Genomic DNA, 13,145 nt, shown 5'->3' with positions numbered 1-13,145 from the left:
TTCTTTTGAACCCCAACAATGCTGGAACGCACTTCGTACTGGTCGGGCAAGAAGTCACTGTCTGGCCAGGGATGCAAAGAGCTGAGCACTGACTGCATAGCTGTAGGCGTAGATGAACTAAAGCAAGAAAGGAAACACCAGGCCGCTCCACCGCTCTATTAACTTCGTATTCTACTTGAACATATTTTGTTTGCATTTCTATGCAGATGACAGAAGACCCCAGAAAGCCTCATGCGACTGCGACACTGTCAGTGAACTATCCTTTCAGGCGAAAAACCCAAGCGGTGCAGCCTGCCTAATTCTGTGTGTGTGTGTGTGTGTGTGTACGTCTGTGTTTGTATTAGTTACGAAGGGGACGTGAGGAATAGAGGGTGTTAGTTTTCTGACTGATGCGAAGATGCCATATGAGGTTAGAAATCCTTTATACTGCCATGTTGACTAAAATGTTTGATGTGAGTCTTGGAGAAAAGATGCAGTGCAGAAACAATAAAATAGCATCTTTATAACAAGCAATGACTGGAAACTGTTCTGATATTCTCCCATATGTGCAGCTGTGGCACAGGAGGTAGTGCGGGTCATCCACTAACCAGAACGTCGGCGTTTCAATCCCAGGCTCTCCCATTCAATGTATCCCTGGGCAAGATACCGATTCCCAAATGGCCCCTCTGTGGCGACAGTGTTTGAGTGATGTGTGATGAAGGGCTGCACACAGAAGCACTGTATGAATGTGTGTGTGAATAGGTGAATGGGAAATCTAGTGCCACGAGTGGTCATCAAGATGTATTCGTTCACATATTGTGCATCACTGTTGACAAACTTAATCTGTTTCAAACCTAGGAAAAAGCATTAAATACAACCTATAGCTCCTCTGTCTTCCATTAAATATAGAACAAGAAACTATACTGAGAGTCTGGAGAAGAGTAAGAATAGTAGAGTAAAAGAGTATTCACTGTTTCTCCCAAAAGGGTAATGCTGTAAAAGTTAAACTTAAGAAAGACAAAAGAGTTGAAACTAAGTCCACAAGCCAAACAATAGCCTCATAATCTGCTGCATGGATGGTGACTAATCCTCCTTTAGCTTAATGGAGAGGACAAGCTCCATTGTTTGTTCGTCCAAATTAAAGCAACGGAACTCGGATGATGCGACAACCTGTGGGAGCCGACCGCTGCTGCGGCTGATGATGTTGAACATGAACCACTCTCTCCTTCTGAGTTTGACATTAAAGACTTTTATAGATTCGGTCTGTCAGTCGGTGGTTCATGGGCTCTAATTCCTTTTCTAGTGGTTGTGGAGCTGGCAGCGATCCGCCTGGTCGTTTTGATCTGGTCCAGACAAGCTGTTTCATTTCAGCCACACAAATTGTTACCCAAAGTTGTGGTTAGGGAATGTTTCATCAATTTTTGGTCCTTTTTAAGCTTTAAAATTTGGATTAAACACGGAGACGGCCTCAGTTATTTAATTTCGTCAAAATCTCCTTCAGGGACGTTTTAATACTCATCACTCAGTAATATTTTGGCTGAAATGTTTTCCCCCGTAAAACGTATTCAATAAAATGCTGCAAAGGATTGAAATGAAATCTACCCCCTTGTCCTGATCTAAAATTCCATTATCCATGAATATGCAAACTTAGATACGTCTCTGGGTGCTGTAGTGTGCTGCGTCACACACCCACTCCTGTAGTGCCACTGGTCTGATTAAACTCTGAGCACTGTAACTAGCTAACAAGGTCACACAGACTTCAAGTTCAATTTAAGATTATAAACGTGTTTTGCATGTAGTGTAGAGATTGCTTACCGATAAATTCAGAGGAGTGAGTGGGTGGAGATATTTTCAATAACATCAGTTTCTCCAGGATGTTGGAATATGTATGTACGGAATTGTTCATGCCATTAGAAGTGGAGACAAATGTGTGCAGCTTAGAATGCATGGTTGTGTTTTGTCGTTTGAACATTTTAAATTCCATGGGGATAGTGGTGACATCACGACTGACTAATGATGGAGGATTCTTACATTTTATTTTACTCTCTTATGCATTTTTCATGCCGTGTTTGTTTAACTTTCTAGCTTATGTACCTCCCCCGCTCTGTTTATACCTCTGTGACTCGCTGCGTATGTGTATAGTACCCTGACTAAAATAAAATGTATGAATGATGCAGAGATTGCCATTTCACAGGAAAGCTCAACTTCTATGTCAAACAGAAAGGAAACTGATATATAACTATACTATACCAATAAGTAACATCTGGTTCACCTACAGTAAAGAGAGTGTGAGTGGTTTTTGTTAGGTTTTGTGTGAGTCAAACATCATGTTGCCTTTCACAGGCTGATCTCAGAGACACACAGAAGAGCCCAACAGACATGTTCCAATACCCATATAAAAAAATAATTGGTAATGATTCCTAATATTTTATAATCAAACACTTGTCAAAATTAGGTTTAACATTTAACATTTAACTATAAACATATAAATAGCCATACATTTTAAAGAAAACACGAATAAATATATATATATGCAAATCAAATAAATATGTGTAAATATGAATGCACAACTTTGTTGTACTTTTCATTCTGTAAAATAAAAATCTCTATATAGGCAAACATAAATTCAGACACTGATGTGTTAGTGAAAGGCTCATGTTGGCCATTTTTTATCGGCCACTTGATAAATCGCTCAGGCTCCAGCATAGATTTCATTAATGTCACACTGGTATTGCATCAAGCAATCACTAATAAGCTTTGAGATGGAACCAGCCCTTCAGATGAACAACAACATTATAGATATTTTCCCTGTCACCAAAATTATCCCACTTGTCCTTTATCAAAAAGTTGTAAAAATCTACTTCAAATCTATCCTCAAGGTGTTTTACAAATTGACTTTAGCTGTCCCCAGTAAATGAACAAAGAAGATATCCAGATGGAAGATCGATGTATGTCTCCATTAGCAATCTAAAAGAGCCTCCAGAGTGAGATGTGATTTACAGTGACAAACCACGCAGCTGTTTCACAATTTAATTTTCTCAATTTTAGGATAGAACTAATTAGGATTACATCACAAACTTTGCTCGCTACAACCACTTCAAATACAACTCTTCCACAGGCAAAGATGATTTAGAGCTTGAGATTTGATGATCAGTGCTTTTATGAAGTAATGTCTTCATAGGTTTTTGCCATTATTCCCAATTTGATTACTCAGATCCTTTTGTGGTGACAGATTTAAACATTACATTACATGTCATTTGACGGACGCTTTTATCCAAAGTGACTTAAAATAAGGGGCCATTTAGGGGTTCAGTATCTTGCCCATGGGCACTGCAGCATGCACATAGTGAGGATTGAGGTTTGAACCACCGATCTTCTGGCTGGGGGACGACCCCTCAGCAACAGCCGCCCAAGTAAACAAGTCAAAGTGCAAGGCACCTAATCTGGAATTTAAAGTTAAGGTGAACATTAAATATAGTATAGTTCAGTTCAGGAGTGGTGAAGGAACTTTGGGGACATACTGAAGAATTATGAAATAATGTGTTTTTCCTTAATAAAAGGATATATGGATACTTCAATCATAAGTATTTTTATAGAATAGGAAATTTAGGCTATGTTTTTCTAAAATAATTTCTGCTTCAAACTGTTTTTATTAGTGATATCTAGATGCAATTGTTTGATTCTTCTGGGAGAACATCACCACAGACAGTGATGTGACCAGACCCACTAGAAAAAATATGTCTCACTGTGCCAAGTTTGTTGTTCACACTCAATTCACTCCTGCGAGTACAAGAGTGTTACGGAGTGGTGGGTCTTATCTCATGGATATCTTTGATATGCTCTGACATCAACATGCATAGAGCACACAAAGCAACAGCAGCCAGGCCTCTATGCCATGCAAATGACAGAAAATACTGCAGTGACACAAGGAAATTAATGATAGGCACAATTAAAAAGTACATATTTCTATTGTCACTCAATATATATCATCACTCGCACAGTCCGAGAATGCAGTTAAGTTTAATGTTCTGTGATGTCGACGTCAGAAGTGTATCAGAGGAATATGGACCAGGGAAGATATTAGCTTTTTCCTGGCCTCTCATATCCACGTTTCTCAGCTCTGGGAACAACAGAGGCTGTTTGCAATAAAGACTGACTCACATCAACACCCTTACTGTTATTCCCTTTTAGGGAGGTCTTATTTTGGGAGTGTGCAGCACAGTAAAATCTACAATGAAAAATATGGCCTACATACACACACACAATGGTATAAACATACACAGCTTTGCATTATAGAAGGGAGTCAGCCTTGTGCATACATTGGAAATTGGAACATGTGGTATTGTGCATACATGACAAATGAAACGATGGTCTTAAATGACTGAAAGAAGTTATCCAGGGAGCGTGAGCATTATTCCACTGTACAAACAATAGCGTGTGTGAGTTTAATAAAGAATAAGGGATCAAACATGTAAATGTGTAATAGGAATTTTTTCAAAAAAGATTGAAAACAGCTTAGTGATTTAAATGAGCTTATGAACACCACATGAAACTGGCCAAACATTGTCTTACACTATATCAGGATTGTTAAGCCGATTTTGTACCAAACTGTGTAAACACAACATCTCATCTCAACTCCATTAACACCAAAGTTACATATTATTAGATCTGCACAAATCTTTAATGAGTTCTTTCCATCCCTTCCACAAAGTTCAGTAAAAATCAATACTTTTTGCATATTCCGACACGGTGATTATATGATGCCCTTGGTGGAGGTTTATGTAACTCACTTTCAAGGTAATTTATAGAATAGCCAATCACATCATCAGATGGTTCTGTGCTATTTTCTACATGGATTAATATTAAGCTTTTTCCTTCAAGGTCTTAAAATCTGCACAATGATTTGAATTTTCACTTTTCTTTAAGGCTGATTGCATTATTCATTCTCATAACAGGCTTTTGTTTTTGTATCTTCCCACTCGGGTCGACTCTGATGTGGGTTATTTAATAAGTGATTGAAATGATCAAAGCATGCATGAGCATTTTAGAAATGATAACAAACCAACTTTACCTGCAGCTTTTTAGCGAATAACCATTATACACAGTGGAAGGAAGAAATAGCTTACTGGCTAACTGACTAGCAGTGTGTTTTCTTTGTCATAAGACGCTAAAGGTGATGGGTTCTTTTGGCCTTACCTGCCTAATGACCCTGATTCCTCCCAGGAAACAGTTTCTCTGTGGCCGTCAGAGGCGGAAAAAGGCGAAACAATAACTGAAAGAGGCAGAGGCCAAATTGTATCCGGTGTCACGTTCTGTTTGTTGACTGTTTCCCTGCATGACTGCTCTTTTCTTCATCTTTGCCCATTAAGGCCCTGCCTGCTCTGTTGATCTGAGCTTATGCTGTCCTGCCTCTTTGTCTGTCTGTCCGTAGGGTGTCTTTAATTAATGCAGACCAGGCTCTTTACACTTGTGCTTATTTATACTGGGCGCTTCAGTGAGCGCATTTCCTCTTTCTGGGAAGCTCTCTCTTTCTCTTTGCACCACACACACACAGACACACAATGAAAGAGACAGCCAACTCTCCCCCACTCTCCTGCTGCTCTCCTCACAGCCAGTATAGCCAGCCTATTAAGGGTACATGTATAATTGAAAAATAAGTTTCTATCCTTGAACCTGAAGAAGTTGATTTTCATTCCCAGCGAGGCTGTATCGATTCTCTCCTCCTTTATCCTCAAACGTGAGCTCACCTGCTTGCACTGACATCTTCTGTACTTTCTCTTCCTCAGCTTCAAACAGAATTTCACATTGTTCACTCGAGCATGGCCGTGTATTATTGAGGAGACAAACCTGACGTGAAGAGATTGGTTGATGAAAATTTGGGAATATCTGTAATGATTTACCTCAGGAGAGCTCTACATCATTGTAATCCTATAAACAATTTATCGCGATGCCTCATCCACAGCCTTGGTATAACTTTGACTTCTCACTTGTAAAAATCAATTTTTGGAGCTGTTTCATTCTTAGCTTCAACTTTTCACCTTGGGTTAATCAATACAGGTCAGAAACGTTACTCTGCTGGAGAAGATGGGGTTTAAGGAGCAGCTGCTCCAGAACTCATCTCAGTTACAGATTCACTGACCTTCAGAGCTCAGGGTATAGAAGTTGCTTTGGACACTTGGGAATCTGAGAGCAAAATATTTTATTATCCATGTCTCTGTTTATTTTTTAATTACCCCTGTAATTTGTTCTCCCTTAATTTCCCCATGTTCAGCTGGACCTTGATCTTCCTTCGTAATTTTTCCTCTTCATCTTCTCATCTTTTTTCCTCCCATTTTCCTTAGTGACCTTTCAGTCTTTTCTTTTTTTTTCTCCTTCCTCTCTTGGCCTTTCTTACCCGACAGCTCACCACCTTTCACCATCGCCCTAATGAGTTCTGCTGCACAACCCGAGGCCTCGATATTCCCCATAGGGCTTTAAAGGGGTTACACGATTTAGGATTTATTAAATTTTCAATACCCCCTGTCGAGAGTCATATAGATTTTATTGCCAAATTAACTGCCCAGTGTTGGCATGGTGTGCTGACATCTGGCTGACATCTGGTATGAAAATATTCATAAGACTTGGGAGACAGTGAGCTGCTGGACCATAGGCTGTTTGCTTGGCCTATCTTTGCATGTGCAGAGAATTGCTTAGGGTGCACTGAAGTCTGCACGCCTTTAAAAATCTTAGAACAAAAGTTGGAAGCTTCCCATTTGTGCACTGACTGAATTCTTGCTGCCAAAAATAGGCACATTTTTAACATTGTTTATTTTGTATGATAAAAGTTTTCATAGCGGCACATGTCGGTAGCTCAGTTCAAAAGCTTTACAAGGTACTTTTATAGTCGACCTCCACTCAAACATAAATGTGTTTTGGCTCATTCCAGCTTCACTTGGGTGTTAGACCCTTAATGTCGTATATCACAAAGGATAATGGATCTGAAGAGTTTGCTGCTGATGGTTGGAAGCTTCTCTGAGCTCGTTTAAAATGTGGGTTGTTGTGGACATGTGAGCATTATGTCCTAACATCACAGTTTGTTTGGAAGCCAGTGTGCAGCTGATGTGGGTACACATATAATCAGAGAATCAAATAAGATAAATAATGTGTGTGTATGTGTGTGTGTGTGTGTGTGTGTGTGTGTGTGTGTGCGTGCGTGAGAAGGGGTGAACGTTCTTTCCAAACCTTAAAGAAGGGAGTTGTTCATTTTTGTGGAAAATATGCGACTCTAATTATTTGTGTTTATGTCTTAAAACATGACCAGAGGGGATATTTGAACTTTGGAAAAATACAACAGATGTTTGCTTTCATTAGTGTCCTCATCTTCTGAATATATTTCACACTCCACAACAGACCAACTCATGATGCATGTCACTTATGATTCAAAGAAAATATTGCAAAGTAAACTTTTTACCTCAGTGTTATTCAGATCCACTAATTAGACCCCTGATTATGCAGGAAGTTTACTTTTTTTTTATATCAAATGATGATTCAGGTAGGAGAGGTGCTCTGGAACAACTGCTGAGCTGAAATACAGTATAGAGAGAGAGGGAATTCAACCCAAAGGACCCTGTGAAATTGTCTTGCAGTCGTGCAAACAGAAAATATAACTGCTAATTAGAAAAAGTATCCAGCCAGAGCCTGGGAAATCCTGTGAGTTCGATTTGAACAATCAAAGCCTATGTCCAAATTCAGTTTTTCCTACTTCAGCAGAGGGAAAAATACCTTTTGATGTGTCAGGCACCTTCTCCAAAAGGATTGTACTTACTGTCTTTATTAATCATGGGTGCAATTTAAGCGCAACATGCTACACACCAGTCAGAGTCGTTTTTATAGATCTGATAGAGATGAAGGGAGCAGCAATGAGAAATTAAGTGAGGTGTTATTGTCAGTAATGGAAAAAGTGCTAGTTTATCATCTGATTGGTTTATGATGCTTTAATAACAGGGTGAAACACATTGACAGCTGAGACTGACTCACTATTGGTGAAACACGCAAATCATTGGGACTTTTGCTACACCACAGGCTCCATCCCCCGGTCACCATTGTAATCAATGACTCTGGGTCCAAAAACATGATAGCATTTGAATCTGAGAAACTTTGGCTTCATTTCTGGATAGTTGCTTGAAGTGATGACTTGTTGTCCATCTTTATATGCAGTCTGTGCTGGCTACTGCCCCAGAGGCTGGGAAAAGGTGGGAAGCAGAGCATGTGTGTTCATAGGCAAGGATAGCATGGTCAACATTTACCCTAAGCAATTGGGCTACACTTCTCCCGGCAAGATACGCAAGCATCCTCCATTATCTCTGCCTTATCTCCTCCGGTTCTCTCCCTCTCCACTGCGTGACCACAGTTTGTACGCAGCAGTGTTGTGCAGCTGTGGATAACGCCCCGAGCTGTCCACAGCATAATGGTTAAAAGCCTGTAGATGAATGAGTTGAGTTACTGCTCACGGACGCTGCCACGTCCATTAAAATTCTCCAGGTCACCTTGGGAGTGCTGCAGAGTCCACCGAGAACTGTGGAGTTACTGTAGAGAGTTATTACACACCGTTAACAAGCTGAAAAAGAGCAGCCTGTAATGAGCTGTGTAGCCACACTTGCTGCGGTAATGAGAGGGGGGGGGGGGCTTGTTCGTTAACTCAATGGTAAACCACTGTAAGTATTGGGGCTTATTACCGTATCGATGGAATGACCAGGCCAGTGGAATGAGTTGTGTGGAGCTTTGCCAAGTGGGGGACTCGCAAACTGGACGTGAGAAGTGCTGCAAAGGTTTTGGCAGCGTTGGAGGCTCGTGGGGATAGATGAGCTGTCTGTCAAACACACACACACCCACCCACACACACCCACCCACACACACACACACACACACGCACTACACACGCACACATGGTCCTCTCCTCCTGTCATTTCCCTCTTTCTGTCAAAGGGTCTCAAAGCAACTCTCCAATTAACCTGATGCCTCTCAGACCGCAAGTGAACCACTGGCGCCTCGATGTCATTCCTACTCTACTCTACTCGGTCGGAATGGACCCACAATTCAGTCTGAAAGATGTAATGTTACTTATACTAGAAGGATAACAATGAATGCACCAAGTGTGAGCTTTGTAATAATATCCTACGTTTTTCCTCTATACATTAATACATACATGAATCAAATTTTCATTGAAATTAGTAGCACAACCGTATCTTTAAGCTTCTCCAGCAGCTCAGCAGTCTCTGTTTGTTTTTTGCATTGCACCTTTGTCGGTGCACTTTTCTTTTTCTCTCCAAACTGCTCGTGTGTGTGTGTGTAGGTGTCTTTGTCAAAAAGAGCTGAACAAACAAGGATGGCAGGGAAAGAGCCAGGGGAGACGATGCTGTTCTCTCAAATGGATCTTAGAAAAAAATTACATTCGGCAGTTCTCAAACACACTGTACCCGCACTGAACCCTAACCCCTCGGGTATGAATAAAGTAATCTATCTATCTATGGCTGTTTGTATTGTGTAAGATTAAGATTAAGATGCATTTATTAGTCCCAAACACATGCACAGTCATGCAAAGGCACACTCATGCAGGTAGGGAAATTTAATCTCTGCTTTTGACCCATCTTGTGCAGTACACACAGAGCAGTGAGCAACCATGTACGGCGCTCGGGGAGCAGATGTTGGGGGAGTAAGGTGCCTTGCTCAGGGGCTCTAGACAGGGTAGGGAGACTCTTGGATTTTTGGACAGATCAATCCAGGTTCGTCTTTTGTTGTCTCTCCGTGGAGTCGAACCAGAGACCTTTTCTGCCCTTAGTCCAAGTTTCTGCCACTAGACCACCGCCTCTCCGCTAGTGCAGAGGCTTACCGTTATAAGGTGCTGTGTTCATGTAAAGGTCTCTTATTATATTGTCGTGCGGATAAGAAGATGAATTAGTATTGTGAAGGTGACATCTGTTCGGATTGCATCTGTTCTTCAACTGTTGCCTCTGACAGGTCCGCAGACATGACATCTAAAGAGCTCCCGTCCTCATAAATTACAAGAGCCTTTTTGTCTTCCCCCTCTTTCTATATTTCTAGAGACAAAAGAAGGCTTTGCATCATCCCTGCAGCGGTTCAGCAGGGTTGTGCTGTGTAATTTACGAGGATCTGTTCCTGCTTCTCCTCCAACCTGCTGAGGTAAAAGGGCAGCAGGAGAAGGATGATGTAAGAACAGATGATCTCCGCATGCCAGTTTTTCGGCTGCGCTCTGGGAAGTGGCTACACTCTGCTAACTGAATATCAACGATCTGCGTCGAAAACCCTCCATCGCTGGTTAGGAATTCACAAGCGTTTTTGAGGGGGGTCAAAACTTTCTATTTGTATGTACAGTGAGATAGATTATTCAGTAATGAATACTGCCTTGTCAAGAGTGGGTCTCTGTAATGATTAAATATAGAAAACAAACCCTGCTTCTTTCCGCAAAAAGTGAATTAATTTGTCTGATTTATTTTTGAAATACTTGAAGAACAGACGCAGCTTCGGATAGGTGGAACATTCAATCCCTTTTTATGACATATTTATTTTGGATCCATCAGTGTGTGTCACTCACAGTCACTGAAGGGGCAGTGTTGGAGGAGATTCCTGTGTAGACACTGGGAAACCCGGGCCAAGACTCTGCCTTTCTTCACACAAACAGTGATACTTTGTGTAGAGGTTTTAGGTCCAGAACTTGGCTTTTCTTTGTGAACAACTATTTTCATATGAAGGCAGATTTTGCTCTCTAAATGGACGGTTTACCTGCAGGCAATCAAACTTTGCTCAAATGTGATTGGTCCAATAAGTAGCAGAAACCAGAAGCCCTCGAAATCTTGTGCTGCAGAAGAATCTGTTTTGAAACTTCACTCTTTGGGTAAACCCCACTCTCACTGAAGACTTAACGGTCCACGCCACTTGGCAGCAGGTGCAGCGCCCGCGTCCCGCTGCCCTATAGGTTTGTTTACGAGCAAAATTTCTCACTGCTTAGTGTCAAACCTCAGCTGACGGGCCCTGTTTCACATTCCAACCCATTATGCCACAGCTGCACTGCGTCAACCCCGACGTGCCCCGAGCTAGTTTCAGACACATCCTCTGTAACTGTGCGTATCCGTGCATCTGTGTCCTTGGCATAAATATCTGCTTTGTTTGTATGTCTTCTGTATTTGTATCCTTATCTACCCCTATTATGATATTGCCCAGCTTTTCAGGAACGTATGTGCCCACAGTGCTGTTAACACTGAATAACCTCCTCTGCGTTTGTATTCATGGGATCGTCCTCTTGTTTATTTGCCCACAGATTGATATGGCTTTTTTTTAATAGAGTACGGGACAGATACAATAAGGGTCTTCCATTTTGACTGTGCTGATGAATATCGCTGGAATGCAATATCCCGCTACCTGTCTGGTTTAGTTATAGAGTAAGAATGTAATAGTTTGTTCTCTTTCTTTTTCTTGTCCCCCCCCCCCCCCTCTCTCTCTCTCTCTCTCTCTCTCTCTCTCTCTCTCTCTCTCTCTCTTTCTCTCTCTCTCTTTCTCTCCCCCTCTCTCTCTCTCCTCTAACTATGTATCCACCAGAGAGCCAGCTGCTTCCAGGGAATAACTTCACCACAGAGTGCAACATCCCTGGAAACTTCATGTGCGGAGATGGGAAGTGCGTCCCCGGTGGCTGGCAGTGTGACGGATTGCCCGACTGCTTTGACAAGAGCGACGAGAGGGGCTGTCGTAAGTCCAGTTTTGATTCCGTTATCAAATCTATATATTTTTTTTTTTTTGCTGTTGGCTGTGCCTTAAAGGATCCGGATAGCCACTTCAGTCACGTCTCCTTAGCCCCTGAAGGTTTTCCTCCCCTCCCATCCATAGAGCCACAAGGGCCATTTAAACCTAATTCTCTGCCAACTTAAATGAACTTCCTTCCTCAATCCTCGTACGCTCTCTCCCACAACCTGCACCCTCCTCCTCCTCCTCCTCCTCCTCCCCTCTGCAAGACCCTCGGCCCCAGTTTAGCACCGAGGCAAAACTTAATACCATCAAAGCAAAGGCCGATTACTTCTGTGTGCAGAAATAGTTGCACATGCATAATTCTACTGTAAGGCTTAAGCAATGGTTCAGATTTGATCCTCACTTTAAGTGGGGTTTGATCTCTCCGCTCCGCTGCTCCTCCCTCTCCTCTGAACGTCTCAGCGAGAGCTCGGTACAGAGATGCGATTACTGATGAAGATTGACTTTGAGGCCCTGCCACACTGAATGGAAACCCCACATGATGTGTTCATCCCTCTAATGTCTCCCACTCCTGGTTTTTCTTTTTTGCCCACCCCTCCACACCTCCCCTCTTTATTTCATCTCATGATTTTGGGCTTTTGGCTCGTGACTTGCTCCACAGAGGCTTGTTTTCAGTCAGAATATCATATTGCCACGAATGCATACTGCAGAGATTTTGTTTGCCTCAGCAAAAAAAAAGAATATATATCTTCAATGGTTTATCCTCTATTGTGTTGCCTCTTCCTCGTGCTCCTCTCTTTATTCAGCCGTCACTTCTCTCATTATTGCCTCTGGTTCGCAGCTCAGGGAACAAGCAGACTACTTTTGACAAAAATGGTGTTTCATGGTATACCATCACACAAACACACACACACACACACACACACACAAACTCTATAGCCAAACTTTGTAGTCATCAATCTCTGTAGTTTGTACAGCCTAGGTCATCTTGGTTACACTGTCTGTACCAAGGGGAAATGTGCTGTCCTCGCCTGTCTTCTTTACTCGGTTACCACTGACGTTCCTGTAAAAGCCTTCTGCACGATCAAACCTCTTAAGTTGATGGGATGTGTGCCGCAGATTTTCATCACTCGGTGACCTTAAACTGTCGACAACTGTCAGACCTGGATAAGAGATAATGATATTCAGATGCATTTCAGACAAATTACATCAGTATTAAACACAGTAAATGTTCCCGTTTTATGTTATCACGCAGTTTAAGTGTCAGTTTGTTACGTTTTCAATCAGAAACCCCTTTGAACCTGCTTTGAACCTACTGACAGTTTTTTTTTTTTTAAATTGGTTGACACTACATGCAATACTGCTATAGATGAAAGGCAAGTTATCATAAAGCATAGACGCTCAGCCTGCCTCCCTGTTGTCAGAAGAAT

At 41.8% G+C, this 13,145-nt stretch overlaps 1 protein-coding gene across 1 annotated transcript in view; it reads left to right on the top strand.

Annotated features, from left to right (window-relative positions):
- Nucleotides 1-13,145, top strand: part of ldlrad3 (low density lipoprotein receptor class A domain containing 3) — a 72,231-nt gene that overhangs the window by 15,009 nt on the left and 44,077 nt on the right. Inside the window, exon 2 of the mRNA XM_053427699.1 lies at nt 11,572-11,718. Within this exon, the coding sequence (XP_053283674.1) occupies nt 11,572-11,718 (147 nt within the window). The remainder of the gene's footprint in view (nt 1-11,571; nt 11,719-13,145) is intronic.

The sequence above is a fragment of the Pleuronectes platessa genome, chromosome 7, assembly GCF_947347685.1.
Source record: "Pleuronectes platessa chromosome 7, fPlePla1.1, whole genome shotgun sequence".
In the NCBI taxonomy this organism is placed as follows: domain Eukaryota; kingdom Metazoa; phylum Chordata; class Actinopteri; order Pleuronectiformes; family Pleuronectidae; genus Pleuronectes; species Pleuronectes platessa.
This window is presented reverse-complemented; position numbering and strand designations above follow the sequence as displayed.